The sequence below is a fragment of the Myotis daubentonii genome, chromosome 1 (genome assembly GCF_963259705.1).
Source record: "Myotis daubentonii chromosome 1, mMyoDau2.1, whole genome shotgun sequence".
Classification (NCBI taxonomy): domain Eukaryota; kingdom Metazoa; phylum Chordata; class Mammalia; order Chiroptera; family Vespertilionidae; genus Myotis; species Myotis daubentonii.
In genome coordinates, this window is record NC_081840.1 from 152,284,253 (window position 1) to 152,312,209 (window position 27,957).

At 44.5% G+C, this 27,957-nt stretch overlaps 1 protein-coding gene and 1 pseudogene across 2 annotated transcripts in view; one reads left to right on the forward strand and one right to left on the reverse strand.

Annotated features, from left to right (window-relative positions):
- Nucleotides 1-771: 771 nt before the first annotated feature.
- The window catches only part of WDR37 (WD repeat domain 37), an 87,908-nt gene continuing 60,722 nt past the window's right edge, over nt 772-27,957 (forward strand). Inside the window, exons 1-3 of one of the 2 annotated variants that reach the window (XM_059662955.1) lie at nt 772-984; nt 21,954-22,131; nt 26,485-26,581. In XM_059662955.1, the coding sequence (XP_059518938.1) occupies nt 21,994-22,131; nt 26,485-26,581 (235 nt within the window). In that variant the 5' untranslated portion in view covers nt 772-984; nt 21,954-21,993. Of the gene's footprint in view, nt 985-1,038; nt 1,567-21,953; nt 22,132-26,484; nt 26,582-27,957 lie in introns of those variants that run through there. The other variant, XM_059662947.1, reaches the window with a different exon arrangement.
- LOC132237403 (F-actin-capping protein subunit alpha-1-like) lies at nt 27,073-27,909 on the reverse strand (annotated as a pseudogene).

Genomic DNA, 27,957 nt, shown 5'->3' on the forward strand with positions numbered 1-27,957 from the left:
GCTGTGTTGCAAAATAAACCCACACATTAGCATGTGAATTAGCTGAAGATACTGTGGTTCATAAAGCTTTTCATCAGTGACCATGCCCAGCAGAAGTCCTTGTGCACATTAGGTGACAAAACTGTTACTTGAGCCCTAACCGGTTTTTGCTCAGTGGATAGAGCCTCCGCCTGCTGACTGAAGGGTCCCAGGTTCGATTCCGGTCAAGGGCATGTACCTTGGTTGCGGGCACATCCCCAGTAGGGGGTGTGCAGGAGGCAGCTGATCGATGTTTCTCTCTCATCGATGTTTCTAACTCTCTATTCCTCTCCCTTCCTCTCTGTGAAAAATCAATAAAAATATATTTTAAAAAATAAAAACTGTTATTTGAATGTTTTCTACAACCTCCAAGAGTGTGAAGGCCTTGGTTCATCTCCCATAACTGTTCCCATTGATAAGCTTTTATTATACTTAATGCAGACATCACTTAAGGGTTTAATTCTACATACTTTTTGGTTATTTGGGTCACCAAATATGTTAAATTTGTTTCTTGTCTAACAATCACATTAGTGCTTCTTGAATTTGAATGCTGAGCTTTAGTTTTTAAAGGAAGGAGCAAGAAAGGTGACCCAGATAGGAGAGCAATGCTTTCGTGCTTTTAATTCACTGCGGCGAGCTTTTCACGCCCAGTGGGAGCTGAACTCATCTGCTATGCAGATTTCCCAGGCTGGCTCAAAGCCAGAAAGCCTTTCGCAGTGAGCAGCTGATTTCGTTTCTCCAGCGAGCCAATGGTGAACGGATACTTCAGAAAGGACGCTGACTGAGTCACCTTCTGCAGATAAGCTGAAATATTAATAGCATCTCCGCCGGGCTCCGAGCAGCAGCCAGCCTCACTCGCAACGTCTGCCCGCAGCCGGGCCGCAAGCGGCCCGGCCCCAAGTCCAGGGGCCTGCGGGACGATGCACAAGAGCAAGCGATGCCGGGGCGCCGAGGAACCCGGCCGCGGTGAGTATCTGCGGCCCCACACCCAGGGCCTCCCCAGACCAGCGCCAACGTGGGAGCGAGGACCGGGTGATCATCGCGGACAAGGAACGCCTTCACGCCTCTGCCCAGGTCGCAAACGACCCCCTGCATCCCCTGCTATCGACCCCGTGGGCGGGGGCTGTGGAACGGGATTTCCGGCGAGGCGGAGGCGGGAGTTCCGATGAGGGGCGGAGTCCGAGCGCGATTTACGGCGGTGAGAGCGCGGGTCGACGCCAGGCGAGACTTCCGGCGGCACGGGCACCGGAGACCCGGCGGAATTTATGGGGGCTGGGCGGGACTTCCTGTGGCCCCGAAGTGGGCGTGGTCTCCGGGGTTTCCGGCGTTATGGGCCGGATTGCTGGCGTGCTTTGCGCCGGGCGAGGCCGGGACTTCCGACGGCGCCGGAAGTGCAGATCATCAGGTTGCCGGGTGGTGGAGGACGCGTTAGGGTAGAGACCGTATCCTGTGTCTCCGCATCGGTCCCTGGCGCCGTGTGGCTGGGAAGCGACGGTGGCAGCGCACGGCCCGGCAGGCAGGGCGGCGGGCTCGGCGGCGGCGTGATAGGTGAGTGCCGGGCCGCCATTTTTCTTCCGGGACGGATTGCCCCGGTGAAGCAGTCTGCGGCTTCGCCCTGGGGTACAGGCATGCTTGTGGGGGCCCGGTCACTCCGCGCTCTCGAAGTTCTTCCTCGGACTTCATTGCCCCCAACCGTCCCCACTTCGTGCACCAGCCCTGCCGCTGGTGAGGGTCGGGGAGGATGCGTTGAGCCCCGCAGCGGTGCCTGGCGTCGCCGTGCGCGTCGGTTACGGTTGCCTTTCCCGGGAGACCGCTCCCCGCTGCACGCGTGGCACGGGCAGGTGCGTTGAGGCCTGGAGAGCCGGCTCCCCCATAGCGCCCCTCGGCCCTGCCCTGGGAAGCTGTGCCGACGGGAGCGAGCGCTGCTGGTTTGGAAGTTTCCGTAATTCAGTTTTAAACGGCTGTCAAAATTTTAAGTCCAGTGCGCTGGTCTGCACTTTTGACCTTAGAGGTGCCCCCGAAATAACCCACTTGCGAATAAGCAATTCCCCAGGTAGTCGCGCGCCCCAGATCTCCTCTGGGCACCTTCTGCACGCTCCCTTCGCTGTCGAGGCGAGGGCACCCCCGGGCCAATGGCTGGTGAGCCCATCTCTTGGGAATTCCGACGGAGGTGGAGTAACGCAGTGACCGGCACCCCTCATTTCTGTTAGCACTGCCCAGGGAAACAGGAGGGCCTTGGACCCTGGCCACATTTAACAATAGCAATGCGACTTTAGGCAAGGAACTTCCTCAGCCTCCCCATTCCTAGCCTCGTTTTGTTACTGAGAAGGTTATGTTATAATAGGACCCTCGAAGACCTCGACACAGGACGTCTTTGTTAAGTACGCTTCCTTCCTCGCTCTAAACTCCTTATCGGATGTTTAAATGGAATTTAAACTAACCCTGACCCATTGTCTGAGGTGAAGACAATAGATACTTTAGCTCCTGGGCCAATAGCCTATTTTCCATGCAGGGTCTGCTGTGAAAGGAAGGAAGTGGTGCTGGGACCAGTGATGCCTGCTGGGAAAAGGTGGGACGTGAATGAAGAGAGGGGTAAAAAAAAAAGTTTCAGGGAAAAAATTGTGACAGATTAACAACAGAAAAAAAAAAAAGAAATTTAAAAGAGGTTAAAACTAGAGGAACCTACAGACTTAGCTTTGGAAGGATGGTTAACTATAGCTGAAGAAATTCGAGGAAGAGGCAGAACCTGAATTTTCTGGAGAATTTAGTGTTAATATTCAAGGTACAGCATAGGCACATGAACTCACATCTGAGATATGACTGCACAGACTTTAGAAAGTTACAGAAAAATAAAATCACTTAGTATGGAAAAGCTCCATTTGATGCCAGATTTCAGAGAACCAAGCTTCTTCCAGATTTATAATTTACAATAGTTTGAATGTATGGTTGGAAGTTGATCAGTGGGGAAAGATTGCCAGTGTATGGACTGTTTAGTGAAGTGACAAATAAAAGTAGGCAAAGCGCAGAACACCATGTGGTTCATGGAGATGAGTGAGGGGTTAAAAGCGCTCAGTGAAAGACAGAAGGTGAGAGTTTTAAAATTAATTGTGAAGAAGAAGAATGCTAATTTCCTACTGAAGGTACAGTGGCTGAGGTGTGCTATTAGGAGAAAAGCACTGTGAGGTGAAAAGAAGGTTATTACTGAAATTTTTGCACATTGTATAACCAGTGATAGACTCTTGGTAGTGCATTAACCTCACAGTTATACTTAACAGAATGCTTCAGTTATTGTTCTTGAGAGAGGAAGGAGAAACCCGTTACTGTTTTATTTTTTTGATTTAAATGTCCAAAGACAAAGTCTCCTTTTTTTCTCTGAGGTCTAAGCCAGGATAGCTTCCACGGGGTTTTGATTTCTTTATTTCTTTACAAAACACCTTATAAACTGCAAGGTAACTGGTAAGTTGCTGTTAATGATTTTGGAAACTGATATGCTTTATGAAGTTATTAATATGTGTAACACTGCTAAAGAGAATTATATTCACTTTCCTATATTTTCATGAAGAACATAATTTCTGGAGAAGATTCCATTAAATTAGTTTGGTTTCTTGGCCACTTCTTGTATATGGCACAGTTAAATAGTTTCTAAATGTTTCCATTAAAAAACACTAAGCTATAGTTCAAGGGGGGGGGGGAATCATGTGAATTATTTCATAACATAGATTTACTAGTGATCCGGTGCACAGATTAGTGCATATTGAAAGGAAATTAATAAGAAGGTGGCTGGTGGAGCAGGACTGGGCAAAACGGGCTAGACATCCCCTGGAGCCAACCTCCTGTGGTCTCTCTCCAGCGTCTGTGGAGTGAGTGGGGTCCCTCCGGCAGGTGGGGTCCCTCAGCCTGGCTTGCGGGGATCGGGCGAAACCGGCTCTCCAGTATTCCCCTAGGGGTCCCAGAGTGCAAGAGGGCACTCTGCAAAGTCACTGTTGTACAGTGTGTAGAACACAAACACAAGTGGGCAGTAAACCAGATTCAGGGCCAACCGTGTCCCAGCAACAAATAACCAAAGGCTGAAGGTGGAATCGCACAGCCCTGTGAGGAATCAGGCTCCCTCCTCTCTGGTTTTGGGGCGTGTCATCCGGGAACCGCCACTGCCAAGTCACTTGCAGCTCAGCAGCTCCTGCTTTGAGTGTCTGCCCCCTGGTGGTTAGTGCGCATCACAGCGACTGTTTGGATAGTCGGACACTTAGCATATTAGCCTTTTATATATATATAGATTATATTCAAATTTGTTGAATTTAATATCAATAGAACCTTTGTTTTCTAAATAAAATCCCACCAATTAAAGATTCTGCCATTGTGAATTTTTTCTTTTTTTAAAGTATATTTTTATTGGTTTCAGAGGGAGAGGGGGAGAGAGAGAGAAACGTCAGTGATGAGAGAGAATCATCGATTGGGTGCCTCCTGCACACCCCTTACTGGGGATTGAGCCTGCAACCAGGGCATATGCTGTGATCGTGAATTGAATCGTAATCTCTTGGTTCATAGGTTGATGCTCAACCACTGAGTGACACCAGCCAGGCATGAGTTTTTCTTTATTCCTTTATTTCAAGCATCTCTAATTTCTATAGCTCAAAATTTTCATATCTAAATTACATCAAAAGATTTGTCCTGTCATATTTCAGTCAAAAATAATGTTTCCATATGTCATTTAAGGGATCATCAGTTTTATTTTGTGATGCTTATTTCACCAGTAATCTGAATTATAAACTTTCCTTCTTGCAAAGAAAGTAATATGGCAAAGCTTTGGATCTAGAGTCATGATGGGGTCAAAATGCCCAGACCTCTGCCAGATTTTATAAATACAGTCTAGTTATACATGCCTCCTTGTATTTTAGATATTCAACGGCATTGCAAATATAATACGTTCAATAATTAGTTCTTTATTACTTCTCCAAATCTGCTGTCTTATATCAGTGTTCTGGCCTCCATTTCACCTACCTCTTTCCTCTGAAACTAGGAAACTCTTTGATAACCTCTTTCCTTCCTCACTTGCTCCTCCACTCCCCAAATCTGTTTATCTACTCTCTAATCTTAACTGTCATTATTTTATCGCCTAGACTACTTCAGTAACTTCCTGACTAGCTTCCCCATTCCTAGTTATCTGTTATTTTCCACACAGCAGCCAGACTGATTTTTTAAAAAAATATATTTTATTGATTTTTTTACAGAGAGGAAGGGAGAGGGATAGAGAGCTAGAAACATCAATGAGAGAGAAACATCGATCAGCTGCCTCCTGCACACCCCTCACTGGGGACGTGCCCGCAGCCAAGGTACGTACGCCCTTGACCAGACTCGAACCTGGGACCCTTCAGTCCGCAGGCTGATGCTAAAAACTGGTCAGGGCCAGACTGATTTTTAATGCAAATCTAGTGTCAGTGGCTTAAAACCTTTAAGCGCCGTCCTTTTTATTTTAGGATAAAATTTTGATGTAAAGGACAATCTAAGGCTGTATCTCCAGCCTATCTTGCACCACCATTCTCTCCTTTTTTCACTATGTTGTAGCCACATTACCTATTTTTAGTATCTCTGATAAACCAATCTTATTCCCAGCTCAGGGCATTTGCATGCACTGTTCCTGTCCCTCTCTATTTTCCACATGGTTAATTTTTACTAATTATTCAGTCTCCATTTAAATGAGTTTCTTAGAATGACCTTCCTAACTTTAGCTAATATCTGGTCTCATAATCCTATCTAATAAAAGAGAAAAATGGTAATTGGCGTACGACGATACCCTTTTCATTGGCTAATCAGGGCTATATGCAAATTAACTGCCAACTATGATTGGCAGTTAACTGCCAACTATGATTGACAGTTAACTGCCAACAAGATGGCAGTTAATTTGCATATGTAGGCACAATGCAGGGAGGCGAAAGGGAAAGCAGGAAGAAGCCCCCTGCCACTGACAGTGATCGGAAACCCAGGGGGGAGCTAAGAGCTGGGGGGCAGGGCAAAGGCGGCCCTGAGGCCGCCTTTGCCCTGCCCCCCAGCCATGATCGGAGAATCAGGCGCCTTTTCCGCCCTGGCCAGTGATAGCAGGAAGTAGGGGTGGAGCCAGCGATGGGAGCTGGACACGGTCGAAGCTGGCAGTCCCGGGAGCTAGGGGTCCCTTGCTTGGGCCTAAAGCGTAGCCCACGATCGCGGGGCCGCTGCAGCTGCGGGTCCCCGCTGCCCGGGCCGGACGCCTCAGCCAGAGGCCTCAGGCCTGGTCAAGGGGCCGATCCGGTGATTGGTGATCGGAGGGTGATGAGGGTCAACTCCTCTGGCCGAGGCATCAGGCCTGGGTGGGGGGCGGAGCCGGGGATTGGGGGGATATGATGGTCCCCTTGCCCAGGCCTGAAGCCTGGGTCAGAGGCGTCAGGCTTCGGTGGGGGGTGGAGCAAGTGATCAGGGGGAGATGGGGGTCCCCTGTCCAAGCCTGACACCTCTGGCGGAGGCGTCAGGCCTGGGCAAGGGGCCGATCAGGCGATCGGAGGGTGATGGGGGTCAACGCCTGAGGGCTCCCAGTATGTGAGAGGGGGCAGGCTTGCTGAGGGACACTCCCCCCCACACACACCCAGTGCACGAATTTCGTGCACTGGGCCCCTAGTATCTATATATTTCTTTCATAGTATGCATCATGATTTCTAATTGCTGTAATAAATTATGAGATCCTATGTTTAATATCTGGCTTAAAATCCAACTCTATGCATCCTGAAGGTAGGAACCAAGTTTGTTTTGTTCACTACTGTATTCCTAGTACCTAGATGATATACAACAAATATGTGATGAATGACTTTAATGAAATAAGTGCTGTTATTATCCCTGCTTTAAAGATGACAAAACTAAGCCTTAGGAAGGTGGTCAAGTTACTTGACAAAGGTTACTACACAGCTAATCAGTGGTAGATGCATTCATTCATTTATTCACTTACACATTCATCAATTGTTTGAGGATGTTTTTGTCAGGCAACATGGTAGGCTCTACAAATACAGTAGTGAACCCAAATAGCCATACTCCAGACTTCATGGTGTTGAAGGTGTAGGGGGGAAGCATTCATTGACTAAGAAAACCACAAATAAGAGTACAAATGTGGGTAAGGGTCATGAAGCACTAAGACTAGTGGTGGTTAAAGGAAACCTTTTTGAGGAGTTAACAGTTAAGCTGGGGCTTTATCGATTTAATTCTGAGTGAAGTGTTTAACTTAACTGAATGATTTACGTGCATTCCACTAAATATTTGAAGTGACAAAATGTATACTTCAATTTGTTATTGGTGTAATTAGTTAATAATATTAATAAAATAAGTGAGCAAAGGGAGAGTCAGACATTGTTGAGCATATTTAGCTGGGAAGCAGAGGCCTGTTTGTGGTACCAGGAAGCTAACAGCTTTGCACCTGAAGGAATCAGAGCATTGTCCCTCCAAGGGAATTAACACCCCCCCTTTCCCCTTTCCACTACTGGTTTGTTGGTGGGAAAAGCAAGATGGGTGCATGCGCAGTGAAGTCCAGGTGACATAGGGAAGGTGCTGGCCTGTCAGTCTGGCTTGGGGAACAGTGGATTAACTAGTGGGTGGACCCCATCAGAAGTGCGTGAAATCTTGGAAAGTTAAAATCCCCAAAGAGTTCCCTCTTGTTTGTTCTTGTTCCCTGGCTCTTATTCTCTTGTTCCTACTTGCTTTGTGACCCACACTTACCTGCGTGCTGGCCTATTCTCTCTCCATGTGACCATAAGCAACCGCATGGCCATGGGCCATGCAGATACTGCACGTGATGGACTGCAGCTGGGAACACAGGCTAAGCTAGCCAGATGCTGAACTGGACTGGACTTGAATATGGAGCAGAAATGCTGGGCAGTGGCCTATTCTGGCCCTGCTGAAGACAAGATTGGACTTTTCCATGGCAGGGTAGACAGAGATGGGACCTTGAAGAGGAACTCCTGTAATTTTACATCATCAATAAAGCTTTCTCCGTAACGGTTTGGCTCAGTGGATAGAGCGTCGGCCTGCGGACTGAAGGGTCCCGGGTTCGATTCTGGTCAAGGGCATGTTCCTTGGTTGCAGGCACATCCCCAGTAGGGGGTGTGCAGGAGGCAGCTGATCAATGTTTCTCTCTCATTGATCAATGTTTCTAACTCTCTATCCCTCTTCCTTCCTCTCTGTAAAAAATCAATAAAATATATATTTAAAAAAAAAAAAGCTTTCCATGAAACCCCATCCTTTCATGGGAGCCCCAGGAAATTCTTTTCCTCGCAGCACCCTAAGAACTCTAGTTCCACCGATAATAGGTCCTTTATTAATAAATAGCTAATTATGCGTATGGGAAGCAGAATGTTATTCAATGGAGAGCCAAAATCCATGGTAAAATAAGATGTGATGTATTAAAGATTGCTACATTAGCCCTAACCAGTTTGCCTCAGTGGATAGAGCGTCGGCCTGCGGACTGAAAGGTCCCAGGTTTGATTCCGGTCAAGGGCATGTACCTGGGTTGTGGGCACATCCCCAGTAGTGGGTGTGCAGGAGGCAGCTGATCGATGTTTTTCATCGATGTTTCCAACTCTCTATCCCTCTCCCTTCCTCTCTGCAAAAAATCAATAAAATATATTAAAGATTGCTACATTAAAAAAAATATTTTTATTGACTTTTAGAGAGAGAGGAAGTGAGAGGGAGAGAGAGAAACATCAATGTGAGAGAGAAACATTGATTGGTTGCCTCCTGCATGAGCCCTGCCTTGAGATCAAATCCAAAACCTGGGTTATATGCCTTGGCTGGGAATCAAACTGGTGACCTTTTGGTGTACAGGATGATGCTCAATTGAGCCACACAGACCAGGGCTGAGTTACATTTTGTCTACATAATGCTACAGAAAATTTTAACAAATTAATGACTTTCAAAATATTGAACCTAAACATTCAGAATTGATCAATTTGAATGTCTGCCTGTGTTGTGAAGTGAGACTCATTGCCATTTTACAAGGCCTATACATTCAATGTGAGACACAAAAGGCGATCTGGCTTTGAACTAATGGAAGGATGGAGCATATGTACCGTTCCTGTTCCTCCCCCTAAGCTAAAAACACTGAACATTAGAGATAAAACAAATATAAGACTAAAAGGTGGAGATAAGGAAGTAGACTGACTGGGTGTATTTGGACCTGAGAAATGACACAGAACATATTCCCCTGGATTTTTCTTTTTCTTTCTTTCTTTTTTTTTTTTTTTTTGCCTACATGTCCCAGACTGACTGGAAAAGCTAACAACCTAGCAACACCAAAAGGTTCAAAGCCCCCAGAAAAAGTCTGCTTTCTAGCTAAAAGACCAGGAGAGGGAGAGCCAGCCCACCAGACAGACCACTTTTTAAAAAAATATATTATATTGATTTTTTTTACAGAGAGGAAGGGAGAGGGATAGTTAGAAACATCGATGAGAGAGAAACATTGATCAGCTGCCTCATGCACTCACCCCACTGGGATGTGCCCACAACCAAGGTACATGCCCTTGACTGGAGTCGAACATGGGACCCTTCAGTTCGCAGGCTGACGCTCCATCCACTGAGCCAAACTGGTCAGGGCCAGACAGAACACTTTAAGAGAACTGGAACCTCCACCCCTCACTCTTGCTGGCAAAAGCCAGATGGGGAGACTAGATTTTTACCCTCAACAATTATATTGAGGTGACACTCTGCTGGGTGGTATCAGAGAAGGCCAGGTGAGTGAGCTGGGAGTCTCATCTGCAGGGTGGTAACAAAGCACATCTACCCCTCTTCCTGCTGGGGTGGCGTCAGAGGAATTAGAGAGAGTCAGGAATTTCACCACATTCAGTGGTAATGAGGCCATATAAGATGCAGTGACTAGGAACCCCTTGTCTAGCCAGGGTGGTATGAGCAGAGGCCATGAGAGAGGCTGAACTCTTACCCATTAGGGTCAATGGAGTCTGAGTGGGGAGCCCCAGTTTCCTTCCACCTTCAATATGCACCTGGCAGAAACAAGGTAGTGCCCATCTTGCTTCTTGCAGTGCCAGCAGAGAGCCCTACCATAAGACTTAAGTCAGATCTTAAATCTGATAACATAATACCCAAAATGTTGGGTTTCAACTAAAAATCACATGTCAGCCCTAACCGGTTTGCCTCAGTGGATAGAGCATCGGCCTGCGGTCTTAGGGGTCCCAGGTTCGATTCTGGCCAAGGGCATGTACCTTGGTTGTGGGCACATACCCAGTAAGGAGTGTGCAGGAGGCAGCTGATTGATATTTCTCTCTCATTGATGTTTCTAACTACCACTCTCCCTTCCTCTCTGTAAAAATTCAATAAAATATATTTTTTAGCCGAAACCGGTTTAGCTCAGTGGATAGAGCGTCGGCCTGCGGACTGAAAGGTCCCAGGTTCGATTCCGGTCAAGGGCATGTACCTGGGTTGCGGGCATATCCCCAGTAGGAGATGTGCAGGAGGCAGCTGATTGATGTTTCTCTCTCATCGATGTTTCTAACTCTCTATCTCTCTCCCTTCCTCTCTGTAAAAAATCAATAAAATATATTTTTAAAAAAAAGAAAAAAAATATATTTTTTTAAAAAAATCACATGTGACACGAAGAATCAGGAAAATCCTCACTTGAGAATGAGAGGTCACCTGACAGCATGACAGTGATGACAGATGTTAGAATTATTTGACAGGGATATTAAAGCAGTCATAAAAATATTTTAATGATTAATTACAAGCACTTGAAACAAAAATAGAAAATCTCAGGAAGAAAATACAGGATTTAAAGAAAAAACATGGAAATTTCAGAACTGAGAAATAGATAAAAGAAACCAGTGGATGGCTCAATAACAGAATGGAAAAGGCAGAGGAAAGATTCAGTGAACTTGAAGACAATAGAAATTACCGAAGCTGAATAACAGAGAAAATAGGCTGGAAAAAATAACCTCAGGGACCTGTATGGCTTTAAAAAAAGACCTATCAATCATTCTTGTTATCAGAATCCCAGAAAGAGGAGACAGTGGGGCTCAAAATATAGTTGAAGAAATACCGGTTGAATGTTGCCTAATTTGTTGAGCCATAAACACACAGTTTCAAGAAGCTGAGTGGTACCCAGGCAGGATCACCTAAAAGAAATCCACGCTAAGACAATCACAGTCAAACTTCTGAAAACTAAAGACAAAAAAAGCAGTGAGAGGGAAATATGTCACTTTACCTATAGTAGAAAAACAATTTGAATTACAGTGGTTTCTCATTAGAAACTATGGATGACAGAAGGAAATGCTTAAGGAAAATAACTGTCAACTCAGAATAATATATTAAGGGAAAAAATCCTTCATATGATTTGTGCCCAGCAGGCCTACCCTAAAATAAAAGGTAGCGGAAGTTCTTTAAATGGAAAAATGACATAAGGGATGTGGGAACACCAGGAAGGAAGAATTACCAATAGAAAGAACAAACATTGGTAAATTCAATAGACACCCTTTTGCAGTTGAAGCATAACTGTCTGACGTGGTTCTCTGTAGAGGAAATCTTTAAGATGGTGATGTTAGAAATAGGGGTGGGCAGAGGACATAGAGGAGGAAGGTAAGGTTTCTACACTTTACCATGAACTGGTAAAATGTTGATAATCAATAGCCTGGGATATGTTATGAAAATATAATGTAATGCCTACAACAGTCACTAGAAAAAGTTATAACAATGAGATATACTGAAACTATACTATAGATAAATCAATATGAAATTTAAAAAATATTCAGGCCCTGATCGGTTTGGCTCAGTGGATAGAGTGTCGGCCTGTGGACTGAAGGGTCCCAGGTTCGATTCCAGTCAAGGGCATGTACCTTGGTTGCAGGCACATCCCCATTGGGGGGGGTGCAGGAGGCAGCTGGTCAATGTTTCTCTCTCATCGATGTTTCTAACTCTATCCCTCCCCTTCCTCTCTGTAAAAAAAAAATCAATAAAATATATATTAAAAAAAAAATTCAGGTTAGTCCTAGCCGGTTTGGCTCAGTGGGTAGAGTGTTGGCCTGCAGACTAAAGGGTCCCAGGTTCAATTCTGGCTAAGGGCACATGCCTGGGTTGTGGGCTTGATCCCCCCCAGTGGGGGGCATGCAGGAGGCAGCCAATCAATGATTCTCATCATTGATGTTTCTATCTCTCTCCCTTCCTCTCTGAAATCAATAAAAAACAACCCCCCCCCCCAAAAAAAACCCAACAAAAAAACCCAGAAAAAAATATTTAGGTAACCCAAGAAGGTGGGAAAAAACAAAACAAAATGAGAGAACAATGACGTGTGCATCGCGATCAAGTGGGGTTTATTCACTGAATAAACTGATGTTACCTTCATGTTATACTAGGGGCCCGGTGCACGAAATTTGTGCACTGTGTGTGTGTGTGTGTGTGTGTGTGTGTGTAGAGCGGGGGAGTGTCCCTCAGCCCAGCCTGCCCCCTCTCACATACTGGGAGCCTTCAGGCGTTGACCCCCATCACCCTCCAATCGCAGGATCGGCCCCTTGCCCAGGCCTGACGCCTCCGCCAGAGGTGTCAGACTTGGACAGGGGACCCCCATCTCCCCCTGATCACTGGCTCTGACCCCCGCCCAGGCCTGAGGCCTCTGGCCCAGGCTTCAGGCCTGGGCAAGGGGACCATCATATCCCTCCAATCCCTGGCTCCGCCCCCCACCCAGGCCTGATGCCTTGGCCAGAGGAGTTGACCCTCATCACCCTCCGATGACCAATCACCGGATCGGCTCCTTGACCAGGCCTGAGGCCTCTGGCAGAGGTGTCAGGCCTGGGCAGGGGATCCCCAGCGCCCCGCGGTTGCAGGCTCCGCCCCTGCCCAGGCCTAACTCCTCTGGCTGAGGTATTAGGCGTGGGCAGGGGACTCCCAGCTCCCCGCGATCTCCCGCTCTGCCCCTGCCCAGGCCTAACGCCTCTGGCCGAGGCATTAGGCCTGGGCGGGGACCCCCAGCTCCCTGTGGTTGCAGGCTCCGCCCCTGCCCAGGCCTAACGCCTCTGGCCGAGGCGTCCGGCCCGGGTAGCGGGGACCTGCAGCGGCAGCAGTGCCGCGATCTCCCGCTCTGCCCCTGCCCAGGCCTAACGCCTCTGGCCGAAGCATTAGGCCTGGGCAGGGGACCCCCAGCTCCCCGCGGTTGCAGGCTCTGCCCCTGCCCAGGCCTAACGCCTCTGGCCTAGGCGTCCGGCCCGGGCAGCGGGGACCCGCAGTGGCAGCGGGGGGTGCCGCGATCGCGCGGGCTCCGCCCCTGCCCCTGCAGGACGCCTCGGGCAGCGGGGACCCGCAGCTGCAGCGGCCCCGCGATCGTGGGCTCCGCTTTAGGCCCAGGCAAGGGACCCCTAGCCCCCGGGACTGCCAGCTTCGACCGTGCCCAGCTCCCATCGCTGGCTCCACCCCTACTTCCTGCTATCACTGGCCAGGGCGGCAAAGGCACCTGATTCTCCGATCATGGCTGGAGGCCGCCTTTGCCCTGCCCCCCAGCTCTTAGCTCCCCCCTGGGTTTCCGATCACTGTCAGTGGCAGGGGGCTTCTTCCTGCTTTCCCTTTCGCCTCCCTGCATTGTGCCTACATATGCAAATTAGCCCCCATCTTTGTTGGCAGTTAACTGCCATCTTAGTTGGCAGTTAATTTGCCTATAGCCCTGATTAGCCAATGAAAAGGATAGCGCTGTATGCCAATTACCATTTTTCTCTTTTATTAGTGTAGATAGCATGATATCATTGTAATTGACTTGTTAGCAGGCTAAAATGACAAAAACCCTACAATCATATTAAGTGATGCAGAAAGATACATGACAGAATTCAACACTCATTCCTGAAATGCTCAGAAAACAAACAATAGAGAACTTTCTCAACTGGATAACAATATTTACAAAATAACCTACAGCTAGCATCATATCTAATGGTAAAATAATTAATATTTTTAAAAAAATATATTTTATTGTTTTTTTACAGAGAGGAAGAGAGAGGGATAGAGAGTTAGAAACATTGATAAGAGAAAAACATTGATCAGCTGCCTCCTGCACACCTCCTACTGGGGATGTGCCCGCAACCAAGGTACATGCCCTTGACTGGAATCAAACCTGGGACCTTTCAGTCCACAGGCCAATACTCTACCCACTGAGCCAAACCAGTTAGGGCCTGAATATTTTTACATTGAGATCAGAACAAAGCAAGGAAGATTGTTGTCACTATTTAAAAAAAATACGTTCTTATTGATTTCAGAGAGGAAGGGAGAGGGAGAGATAGAAACATCAACGATTAGAGAATCATTGATTGCCTACCTCCTGCATGCTTCCTATTGGGGATCAAGCCCACAACCTGGGCACGTACTCTGACCACGGAATTGAGCTGTGACCTCATAATCTGACCATAGAGTTGAACTGTGACCTCCTGGTTCATAGATCAGTGCTCAACCACTGAGCCATGCCAGTTGGGCTGTTGTCACTATTTTAAGTACTGGAATTTCTAGCCAGATCAGTAAGATAAAAGGAAATACTAAAGGCATACAGATCAGAAAGGAAGATATAAAGCTGTTTTTATTTTTTAAAAAATATATTTTTATTGATTTCAGAGAGGAAGGGAGGGGAGAGAGAGAGAGAGAGAGAGAGAGAGAGAGAGAGAACGAACATCAATGAAGAGAGAGAATCGTTGATTGGCTGCCTTCTGCATGCTCCCTACTGGAGATCGAGCCCAAAACCTGGGCATGTGCCCTTGACTGGAATTGAACCCGGGGCCCTTTAGTCGGCATGCTCTGTGCACTGAGCCAAACCAGCCAGGGCAATAAAGCTGTTTTTAGATGACAAAATAGTCTACGTAGAAAATGCCAAATAACCTACACACAAAAAAAATCTAGAACTAATGAGTTCAACAGGATTATAGGATATAAGCTCAATATATTAAAAAAATAAATTGTATTTATATACCAGCAATTAAAATGTGGAAATGGAAATAAAAATATATTTAAAATTTCTCAAAAATATAAACTTTAAGTGTAAATCTGAGACGACATGGAGAACTTTGATGTAGAAAACTACAAAACAGGAAAAAAATATCTAAATAAACTGAGTTCATAGTTTAGAAGGCTCAACATAAGATGCCAATTATCTCCAAGTTGAACAGATAAACACCATTCCTGTAGAAATTTCATCAGGTTTTTGTAGCTATGGAAAAGTTTGTTCTAAATTTATATGGGAAGGCAAAGGAACTAGAATAGCTAAGACAACTTAGGAATAACTAATTTTGAGATAGCACAGTAATCAAGAATGGTATTGGCAGAGGGATGGATACATAGATCACTGGAAGAAAATAGAGAACCAAAAAGTAATCCCACCTAAGTATAGCCAATTGATTTTTGACTAGTATGCCAAACTTTCTCAGTTCAGTGTAGAATGGGTAGATCAAAACTTATAGTGCTACAATAATTGGGTAATATCAGCAGAAACAAACAAAAAACCCAAATGAGAAAAAACCAAAAACTTTGATCTAAACTTTACATCTTATAATACACATAAATTAAAAAAAATTTTTAAGAAGAAAATGAGCCCTAGCTGGTTTGGCTTAGTGGATAGAGTGTCAGCCTGCAGAATAAAGGGTCCCGGCTTCAATTCTGGTCAAGGGCACATGCCCAGGTTTTGGGCTTGATCCCCAGTAGGGGGCATGCAGTAGGCAGCTGATCAGTGATTCTCATCACTGATGTTTCTCTCCTCCCTTCCTCTCTGAAATCAATTACACACACACACACGCCAGATTATTATGACCACTTGATGTTTGTAGGCAAATTAGCTATAATTTCACGCTGAAGTTGCTAGAGGGCCAGACCATTATAAGTAGGGAAGCAGGTTGTGCTATTCAGACGTTGTTCCACACAAATTAAAGGGCCCAAATTTTGCCAGGAAAACATGCCCCAAACCATAACACTGCCCCCTCCAGCTTGAAGGGTTGTAGTCATGCATGTGCGGTGCATGCTTTCATGCTGTTTCCACCAAATTCTCACTCTGCCATCTGCATGATGCAACTGGAAACGTGATTCATCGAACACATGACTTTTTTCCAATGTTCGACTGTCCAATCCTTGTGTTCCTGTGCGAATTGGAGACATTTTATCTTGGTAACTGCAGACAGCAAAGGTGTTCGAACAGGCCTTCAGCTTCCATATCCCATATGATGCAGTGCACGGCTAATTTGCCTACAATGTCAGGTGGTCATAATAATCTGGCCACTCATAATACATCCCACGTTGAAAGGCTGTTAAATCGTGTTGTTTACCCATATCTTCAGAAAAAAATCACTTCTACTGTTGTGGTAAACAACCTGCTTTCCTATTTATAATGGTCTGGCCCTCTAGCAACTTCAGCGTGAAATTATAGGTAATTTGCCTACAAATGTCAGGTGGTCATAATAATCTGGCCATTCAGTGTATATATCCTATCTAATAATAGACAAACATGGTAATTAACCATACCTCCGACATGCTTCCCATTGGCTAATCAGGGCGATATGCAAATTAACTGCCAACCAAGATGGTTGCTGGCAGCCAGGCAGCTGAAGCGAACAGGAGGCCTGCTTGCTCCAGTGAAGGAGGAAGCCAAGGTTCCCTGCCTGCCGCTGCTGGCCTCTGAGCTTGCACTCTAAGCAACTATGTTGCAATTATAGAAGTTAAACAAAACCCATGGTTTCAGCCAGCCGGCCAAGCTGGAGTTGCAACAGTGTTTCAATTATAGAAGCTAAACAAAGCCCAGATTCCTGCTTTCAGCAGCCAAGGTCTCAGAGCTGTAGCCGAGTCTCAGAGCTAAAGCCGGCTCTCAGTTCCAGTGACAGCCATAGAAGGTAAATAAATCCCAGAATTAAAAAAAAAAAAGAAAAGAAAAAAAGGAGAGTTTGGGAGCTTCAGTCACCCGCCAGCCTGAAAACGGCCCTCAGCCCCTCATCCAGGCTGGCTAGGCACCCCAGTGGGGACCCCTGCCCTGAAGGGGGTGTGACCAGCTGCAAACAGACATCATCCCCTCATCCAGGCTGGCCAGGTACCCAAGCGGGACCCCCACTCTGATCCAGGACACCCTTCAGGGCAAACCAGCCGGCCCCCACCTGTGCACCAGGCCTCTATCCTATATAGTAAGAGGGTAATATACCTCCCAGCACCGGGATCAGCAGAGCCGCGAAGCCTCCTGGCACCCGGATCAGCGGAGCAGCGGGGCCTCACTTCCCCTGTGTCAAGCGGAGCCGTGAGGCCTCCCAGCACCAGGATCAGCGGAGCCGCGAGGCCTCCTGGCCCCTGGAGCAGCGTGACGGGGGCAGCGCCCAAACCCCCTGATTGCCCTGTGGCTCTGTGTGTGACAGGGTGCGGGGCCACAACCTCCCTATCCGCCCTGCTCTGTTCATGACAGGGGAAGGCACCCCAACCCCCTGAAAGGCCCTGCTCTGTGCCTGATAGGAGGGAGCTCCCAACCCCCTGATCGGCCCTGCTCTGTGTGTGACAGGGTGCGGCGCCCCAACCCCCCCATGGGCTCTGCTCTGTGTGTGACAGGGTGGAGCCGTAATCTCCCCATCGGCCCTGCCCTGAGTGTGACAGGGGAGTGCCCCAAACCCCTGATCGGCCCTGCTCTGTGGGTGACAGGGGAGAGCTCTCCAACCCCCTGATGGGCCCTGCTCTGTGCGTGACAGAGGGGAGCTCCCCAACCCCCTGATTGGCCCTGCTCTGTGTGTGACAGGGTACGGAGGCCCAACCCCCCTGATGGGCCCTACTCTGTGCGTGACGGGGGCAGCTCCCCAACCCCCTGATCGGCCCTACTCTGTGTGTGACAGGGTGCGGAGCCCCAACCCCCCTGATGGGCCCTGCTCTATGCGTGACGGGGCAGCGCCCCAACCCTCTGATCGGCCTGCTCTGTGCGTGACGGGGTGGCGCCGCAACCTCCCCATCAACCCTGCCTTGAGTGTGACGGGGCGGCGCGCCAACCCCCCCAATCGGCCCTACCTTGAGCATGACTGGGGGTGGCATCGCAACCTCCCGGTCCGCCCTGCTCTGTGCATTACAGGGGGTGGTGCCCCAACTCCCCAATTGGCCCTGCTCTGAGCCTGACCAGGGGCTGCACCTAGGGATTGGGCCTGCCCTCTGCCACCCAGGAGCAAGCCTAAGCCAGCAGGTCGTTATCTCCCGAGGGGTCCCAGACTGTGAGAGGACACTAGTGGGGCTGAGGGACTCCCCCCCTCCCCCCCCCCCCCGCCAGTGCACAAATTTTTGTGCACCCGGCCTCTAGTATATATATATATATATTTTTAAAAAAGAAAATGAGAAAAATTTTGGGATTTAGGGTTGGTGAAAAGTTCTTAGATCTGACTTTCAAAGTATGATTTATAGAAGAATAATTGGTCAGTTGGGTTTCATCAAATTACTGTAAAAAATCATATTAGGATGAAAAAACAGGTTACAGACTGGGAGAAACTATTTCCAGTCCACATATTTGACACATAACTTATATGGAGAAAATATAAACAGTTCTAAAATCTTAACAGTAAAGATCCAAACAATCATATTAGGAAAATGGGCAAAAGACATGAAAAGGCATTTTATTGAAGAGGATATACGGATGTCAAAAATAAGCAGACAGCCTGGCTGGCGTGGCTCAGTGGTTGAGTGTAGACCAGCCATGGGCAAACTACGGCCCGCGGGCCGGATCTGGCCCGTTTGAAATGAATAAAACTATTGAAAAAAAAGACCGTACCCTTTTATGTAATGATGTTTACTTTGAATTTATATTAGTTCACACAAACACTCCATCCATGCTTTTGTTCCGGCCCTCTGGTCCAGTTTAAGAACCCATTGTGGTCCTCGAGTCAAAAAGTTTGCCCACCCCTGGTGTAGACCTATGAACCAGGAAGTCATGATTCAATTCCCAGTCAAGGCATATGTCTGAGTTGCAGGCTCCATCCCCAGTGTGGGGTGTGCAGGAGGCAGCTGATCAATGATTCTCTCTCTTCATTAATGTTTTTACCTCTCTCTCCTTTTCCCTTCCTCTCTGAAATCATTAAAATTTTTTTTTTTTTTAAAAATAAGCACATGGAAAGATGTTCAGTATCACCTACCACCAGGGAAATGCAAACTAAGACCATGACAAGATGTTGCACACCTATCAGAACAGCTAAAATTAAAAATAGTGAGATAACCAAATGCTGGTGAGGATGTGGAAGACAGAATCTTTCATACATTGCTGATGGAAATATTTTCCACCTTGTAAAATAACTTGATGGTTTGTAAAAACAACAACATGGTTAAACATAGAGTTACCTTATGACCCATCAATTCCATTCCTAGGTATGTATGTTGGAAAAAAGAAAACATAAATGCATATAAAAACTTGCATGCTAATGTTCACAGTGGCATTATTCATAATCTAAAAATGGAATTAACCAACTGTCCATCAACTGTATTGATAAGTAAAATGTATATTTTTCAATAAAAAGGAAGAAATTGCTAATGCAGTGCTGTGATGTGGATGAGCCTTGAAAACATGCCAAGTGCAAAAAGCCAGTCACAATAGATCAAGCTTTAAATTGTATAGAACTATTTATATTAAATGGCCAGTTTTAGAAAATTTAAATGTAGAGAAAGTATTTTAGTGGTTGTCTAGAGTTGGCTGTGGGACTTACTATATGGTATCTGAATTTCATCTCAATGTTTTTTATTTTTATTGATGTTTTAGAGAGAGGGGAAGATAGAGAAACATCCATGTGAGAGAATTGATAGTAGCATGAAATGAGTAGGTAGTATTCAGCTGCCTCTTGCACACCCCCTACCAGGGATTGAGCCCACAACCTGGGCATGTGCCCTGACTGGGAATTGAACTACTAATCTTTCTGTGCACAGGATGATGCCCAACCAACTGAGCCACACTATACTGGCCAGGGCTCAATAATGCTTTTTTAAAACTAAATACGCATTTTCTCTCTACCCCAGCAATCTCACATTTCGGCAATCATTCAAAACAAATGGAAACTGGAGTTCACACAAAAACCGGTGTATTATTGTTCATAGTGCTTTGCTTGTAATAGTAAAAATCTGGAAAGAACCACATTTTTTTGCAATCGGTGAAAGGTTAAATTGTAGTACATCCATACCATGGAATACTACCCAGCCATCAAAAATGGCAGTAATTATTTGTGCGTGCAGCAACTTCGGTGGATCTCAAGGGTATTAAGCTCAAAATGTCAAGGACACATACTCTGTTCTCACATTTATATAATCTCAAATGATAGAACAAAAGTTGGGAGATGGGTAGCTGTGGGGGAGAGCTCAAGAAAAGGTGGGATACTACAGTCTTTTAAAAAAAATATATTTTTATTGATTTCAGAGAGGAAGGAAGAGGGAGAGAGAGAGAAACATCAATGATGAGAGAGAATCATATATTGGCTGCCTCTTGCACGCCCCCAACTGGGGATTGAGCCCGCAACCTGGGCATACGCCCTTGACTGGAATCGAACCTGGGACCCTTCAGTCCGCAGGCCAACGCTCTATTCACTGAGCCAAACTAGCTAAGGCACTACAGTCTTTCTTAAAGTGAAGTGGGACTCTCTCATTTGCATGTAGTTTGTTTAGTGATGTTTCATATCTCCAAGGCTTACATTTTAACTAAATGTGATTGATGGTGTCAAACATGTGTTTACTTAAAAAAAAAATAAAAAAAAATAAAGTGAAGTGGGGAATGGAGAGGATCAAAATATACTGTCAGGAGGTGAAGAAGGAAGATACATATATGTATTACTTAAAATTACATGAACTAACATAGATATATTGGGAGAAGGAAGGATCAATACGAGTGAAAAATGCCCAAGATGTGAAACTGCAATTGAGGAAGGAAATGTCATGTGTATGTTAATTAAGGCATGCTGTGAATATGAAATATACATTGAAGTTGAAGCTTACAAACTAGAAATATCCCAGTGGTATTTTTTGCAGTTACGAAAATGAGACTATTTTAGACATATTGGGTTAAATAAATAAATGAAAGTAATTTCACCTGTTTTTACTTTTTTTTTAATGTGGCCACTAGAAAATTTGCAGTAACATGGGTGGCTTGCATTGTATTCCTCTTGACCAGCGGTTTTCCACCTTTTTCATCTCATGGCACATACAAACTAATTACTACAATCCTGCGGCACACCAAAAAAAAACGTTTCTTGCTGATCTGACAAAATGTAGGTATAATATTGATTCATTCACACCGGATGGCTATTGTGTTGGCTATTGTCATTTTTTAAATTTGACAATCTAAGGAAAAAGAGGTCAGTGCTCCTGACTAAATAGTCTAGTACTGCATCTTTTAAAACTTCTTGTGGCACATGTGTTGAAAATCGCTGCTCTACCATCTATAGTCAAGGATGGATGGGGAACATCTGACCCTCGGGTCATGTAAGGCCCAAGATATCATTTGGTCTGGCCCTGCCAAGGCATTAGGGGTTGGTTAATTAAATGTTTGACCAAATATAGAAGGCTAATTTTAAGTTGATAATTTTGTATGGCCCTTGAATGATGTTATAAATGTCCAAGTGGCCCTTGGCAGGAAAAAGGTTCCCCACCCCTTGTCTAGGACAGGCAGTTAGAATTGGTTCCCCTGGGGAGTAGGCTGAGTCTGGGGAAAGCTGGTTAAGGGAGAGTTGTTCTGTATTTTAAAGTCTTTGTTGCTATTGGATTTTTAAAACATATTAATGAAATTTGATAAAAAATTACCTTTTTAACAAAGGCTGTGTGTGGTCTCTACCTTAAAATGTTAATTTGTCATATTCTAAATTACATAGTCAATGTTAACCATAGTAAGGAAATTTGGAATTAAAAGTACTCATTGTCTTGTCACTGTTTTTCCTTCATTTCAATTTGCTGTGATCAGAAATAAAGTACTTGTTTTTCCTGCTTTTGTTTAGCTTATTGCAGGAGTGACCAGGATATCACCTTATAGAAGTAATGCCCACAGAAAGCGGGAGCTGTTCAACTGCTCGCCAAGCAAAACAGAAACGCAAATCTCATAGCCTTTCTATACGAAGAACTAACAGCTCTGAACAGGAGAGGACGGGTTTGCCAAGAGAAATGTTAGAAGGACAAGTAAGTTAGTGCTGAGCATGTTTGTAATGTTCCAGAAATAGCCAAATATACACAGGTCTCTAAAGTAGAGAAAAACTGTGAGTTACCAAAAAACAAAACAAACCTAACTTCCTCTCCCTTAAATAAAACTACTGTCAAATACAATAGCCTACACAGTGACAGGATTCAATTCCAAGGTTAATGTTTTTTGTTTTTTTTAAAAAATATATTTTTATTGATTTCAGAGAGGAAGGGGGGGAGAGAGAGAGAGAGAGAGAGAGAGAGAGAGAGAGAGAGAGAGAGAGAGATCAATGATAAGGGAGAATCATTGATCGGTTGCCTTCTGCACACTCCCTACTGGGGATCGAGCCTGCAACCTGGGCATTTACCCTGACCAGAATTGAACCCAGGACCCTTTAGTCCACAGGCTGATGCTCAGTCCACTGAGCATCTTCTAGGAGGGCAGCAGTACACACTCAGAACCTAGTGCAATTGCTTGGCACATAGTAAATATTTAGTTAGAACCCTGTTAATACGTATTGAATGGATGAATAAATGAACAAATATGTGGTTCTGCTTTCTAAAAGAAACTGTATTTTAACAGTATTGGAAATAAAAACCATAGACTTTAAGGAGCCTCCAAAATAGGTTTGATATTTTTAGTGTGTTAGTGAACTTGGGTGGCCATAACAAAGTACCACACAGACTGAGTGGACTTAATAGAACTTTATTCTCCCTCAGTCTTGGAGGCTGAAAGTTGTAAATCAAGGTGTGGGCAGTTTCTCCTGAAGCCTCTCTCCTTGGCTTATAGATGGTTGTTTCCTACTTGTGTCTTCACATGGTGGTTCATCTGTGTGTGTCTGTGTTTTCATCTCCCCTTCTGATAATGGCACCAGTCAGATTGGATTAGGGCCAACCCCAGTGACCCCATTTTGCCTCAATCACTGTAGCTCTGAATAAAGTCATATTTTGAGATGCGGGAAGGTCAGTACTTCATATGAGTTTTGGGGGAAACACAGCCCATAACTCTTAGGAAAGAATTTGAACCAGAGCTGTGCAGTGGACCTTCTATGATGGAATGTTCTAGATCTTTGCTATCAGATATGGGAGCCACAAGCCTCAGGTGTCTCCTGTGACTGAGGAATTTAAAAAATTTTAATTAACTTACATTTAAATAGTCAAATGGAGCTACTGGGGATCAAACCCGTAAACTTAAATATGTGCCCTGAACGGGAATCAAACCTTTGACCTTTCGGTATACGGGATGATGCTCCAACTAACTGAGCCACATTGGCCAGGACTAAGATACATCTTTTTAATTGTTAGATTTATTTACATTTCTAGCAGTGAAAAATTCTATAACCTTTGCTAGCATTTCCTAGCATGAACTGCCGTATGAGGTACTTGTGTTCTCTTGGCCTTCTGAGGGCCTGCCCTCCATTGTGATGTAGCACCATGGGTAATTGCATCTCAGGATAACCTTTTGTGAAGGCCATTCAGAGCCCTCCAAGCTGCACAGCCTAGCATTGCTCCTCGGTCCTCATCGTGGTGTCTCCAGCGTTCCTTGGATGGTGCCTACTTGTCAGTGAGTCCAATGTCCTGAAAGGCTGGTGTGAGGTGCTTTGCCTGGTTCAGCAGCTTGATTTTACCAGTGGGTTTGAGTTGAACAGTAGGTCATCACTCTCTAGAGGAGGTTACAGTCATGCTCTTTGAGTTTGTTGGGGAGCACTGTCAATAGTGAAGATTAGTGTGAAGAAGCCATAGTCAGTTACCTCTTAGATTCATGAGTCGGAAGTAGTTTAGGAAGCAGTGCTTAGCTCAGGGATGGGAAGCCTGTACTCGCACAGGGCTACTGAATCTCTGTGCGCATGGAGCATTGAGGGTCATCTTTTACCCAGGTACATGCTGTGGTAAAATGTAATTCCCTTTACAAGCTTTACTGAATCCATAGTAGTTTTTCTGTTAGAGTTTTCTCAAGTGATACCATAAGTTACATTCCTCAGTTCAGGGTCTGTGAAGTCAAGTGGCACTAGGAGAGCTGTTAGGAAAGGTCAGCAGGAGCTGTCAGGCCACTTGCCCTCCAGTGGAAAAGTTCTCATTTCACTGCACGTTGCTTCTTGATTGTCTTTATCAAGTGACATTAACACTGACATCTTAGTTTTATCTCCATTACAATTACATTTTAAGAGGCGTTTACTATTTAAGTAAATGTAACATTTCAGTGGCTGAATAAGGATCTTAAACATTGTGGGTGTAGGTGAGTTGGAATTGATAGACATGAGAGGAGATTGGGTCTTGGGAGTCAGAAAAGCTTCCAAGTGACACTCTGAGGAGGGCTAACTGAATGAGGGGTTCTGCGGGAACATGGCACGGAGAGGGAAGAGATAGGCAAGGGCCATGAGGCGGGGCAGACAGTGTGTTAAACATTAATTGTGCTGGTTTAGTTTAGTTTATTTTTCATTGTTACTTTAAGTGTTTATTTCTTTTTTTTTCATGTTTTTTTAAATTGGTATTTTATTTTATTATTTTTTTAAAAATATATTTTATTGATTTTTTACAGAGAGGAAGGGAGAGGGTTAGAGAGTTAGAAACATCAATGAGAGAGAAACATTGATCAGCTGCCTCCTGCACACTCCCTTCTGGGTAGGTGCTTGCAACCAAGGTACATGCCCTTGACCAGAATTGAACCTGGAACCCTTGAGTCTGCAGGCCAATGCTCTATCCACTGAGCCAAACCAGTTAGGGTTTTAATTGGTATTTTAGAGGGGTATTGAGAGAGGCTGCATGAATCAGTTCTATCAGATTCAGTTTGTAAACAAGGCTTCACATATATTTTCAGGTAGCTTGTAAAATTTACTTGAGCATTCTGTGATTACTTAAAAACATATTGCTAAAATGCTTATGTCATTAGAGATCATTTTGCCCAAAATTCTTGTCTTCCTAAGAAGTTAATCTGAAGGAATTTAATAAATGTTATATATATTTGCAACTCACTAAACATCAAAAAGTTTGTTCTGCATATAAATTTGAAAAGCTACTTAGAAAATTACTGTGTCAGCAGTTAAAGTATTAAAACATTTTTTAAGAAATACTTATTAAGAATTTTGTTTAAGCCGAAACCGGTTTGGCTCAGTGGATGGAGCGTTTGCGGACTGAAAGGTCCCGGGTTCGATTCCGGTCGAGGGCATGTGCCTGGGTTGCGTGCACATCCCCAGTGGGAGATGTGCAGGGGGCGGCTGATCGATGTTTCTCTCTCATCGATGTTTCTAACTCTCTATTTCACTCCCTTCCTCTCTGTAAAAAAATCAATAAAATATATTTAAAAAAAAAAAGAATTTTGTTTAAGAATACTCTTAAGTGCTGGGAGGGGGGGTCACTCAGAAGATACTCTACAATATAGGCCATGTCCTTAGGAAATTAGAAGAGAATGTAGACTGTGTCATTCTCCCTGTTATTAACAGTGTCTGGAAGGTAAATGCTTGTGAACACAGTTGGTGTCTAAGGCACTGCTTACTCATTTGACCATACCTAAAAATTTAGCTGAGCTGTTGCTTCTTCCCACTGACTTCCCATGAGGTTTAGACAGAACTGAAGGTGTGCAGAGCACGTGCTGATGCACGCAGGCACCAGGAACTAACTGGGAACTTACATGGTAATGTTTTCATTTAACTGATACAAGTTTTGCTTTTACAGGTGAAATTTTTCTTTTTTCTCTCCTCATGATAATCTTATAGGTATTACATAGAGTTACAGTGGACATGAGGATTCTATAAGGCACAATTTCTATTAATATGTAACTTATTAAAATTAATTTATAGTACTATATGATAGAATTTAAAGGCTATTTATAATGTAATTTAAAAAATCCTCACCCAAAGATATAGTCATTGATTTTATAGAGACAGGAAGAGAGAGAGAGAAACATGGGTCAGTTACCTTCCATATGCACCCTGTAACCTAGGAATGTGCCCTGACCGGGAAGCAAACCCATGACCTCTCGGTGTACTGGACAGTGCTCCAACCAACTGAGCCACACCGGCCAGGACATAATATAATTTTATTTGTGAGAACTGCATGCCTTCTCTACAAATTTGGAATTTTTAAAATAAGGTAGGCTTATTTCCTCCCTTGTAAAAAAAACAATTGTGTTGTTTCAAAGAAGTGCTTATTCTTGAATCCCATATTGATTTTAGTTTTATCTATAGAAATTTGAGACTTTAAGTTCTGTAAGCATTTTATGTATAAGACATGAAACATCTAAAGATATAAAAGCTTAAGATACAAGATAATTCACTTTGGAAAAAATATATTGGTACTTGGTATCAGAGTTTCTCATTCATTACGCATTTTAAACAAAATCTTCTTTTTCTACAGGATTCTAAACTGCCTTCCTCAGTTCGCAGTACACTTTTGGAACTGTTTGGTCAAATAGAAAGAGAATTTGAAAACCTTTATATTGAAAATTTAGAATGTGAGTATTTCCTGTCTTAATATACTTTTATAACTTTTCACTTAAAAATCTTTGAGAGTCAAATTTGTGGGTGGACATTCACCACTGCATTTGTTTTCTTTTCTGCTGCCATAGTAAGATTACTGGCTTTAAATATCACAATTTATTATCTTAAAGCTCTACAGACTAAAATCAGGTGTGGGCAGAGCTGTGTTCCTTCTGGAGGCATGAGAAGGAATCTTCTCCTCCTGTTTGTTTGGTTTGTGGCAGATTTCATTTACTTCGAATGATTTATATATTTTTAAAAATATATATGTTTATTGATTTCAGAGAGGAAGGAAGAGAGAGAGAGAGATAGAATTATCAATGATGAGAGAGGACCATTGACTAGCTGCCTCCTGCACGCCCCCTACTGGGGATCGAGCCCACACCTGGACATGTGCCCTTGACCAGAATTGAACCTGGGACCCTTCAGTTTGCAGGCCGATGCTCTATCCATTGAGCAAAACCGGCTAGGGCTCTTTGCCAGTCTTATAGCTGAGTATCTTGTTCCATTCAGTTTTGGTGTGGGTAACTGGAAGCTGCCAGCACAAGGCCTTGAATGTGGTATCTGGCATTGTTTGATGGTTTTCACTAATTGCTGTCTGATACTCATTTTCTGCATGCTCTGTGATTTTAATAAACTCCTTGGTAGTTTGGACTTCATTTGAAGCAGTTAGTGAATCCTGTACATCTTTATGACTAATCAATTGAACACTGCCATCTTCATAATAATGAATCTAAATCTTAAGTACTCCAACCTTCTGGGCTTTAGGTAGTGATATTGTGATATTCAATGACCATTCCAGAAGTTTTTAGGCTGAAACTGGTGGCTTTCAATACATGCAATAATGGTCTGTTGCCCATCTATAGTTTTAACATAAACAGCACAGAAACCATTGAAATAGTGATCTTTCACATAGGCCCTTAAAGTGCTGTCACAGGATTCTTTCCAAGACTTCAGACCTCCATCTACTTCCTCTGGCTGGGAGTAACTTGCTTCTTTCTGTAACTGATTAAACTTAAAGGAAATTTTGTTTCTTGGATCGAAAAATCTGCTATTATCCAGGTCACTGTGTTTTGTAATTGAGACCTGATCTTCATATCCTACCTTTATAGGTGTGAACTGATCCATATTATACTGAGCAAATGCTTGTGCTGCCCCTTCCTCAAGGAAATTGTCATTCATTATTAAGGGGTAGCTGGACATTATTGAATGCTTCATTAATTCTTCTGGGGGGTATATGAGTGATGAATTTAGCAGCTATATGTACCTTCTCATTTGACACCTGATCCTCGAAGTCGGCCATCTTGTCTTTAGGTGTGTTTTTTTAAAATATATTTTATTGATTTTTTTA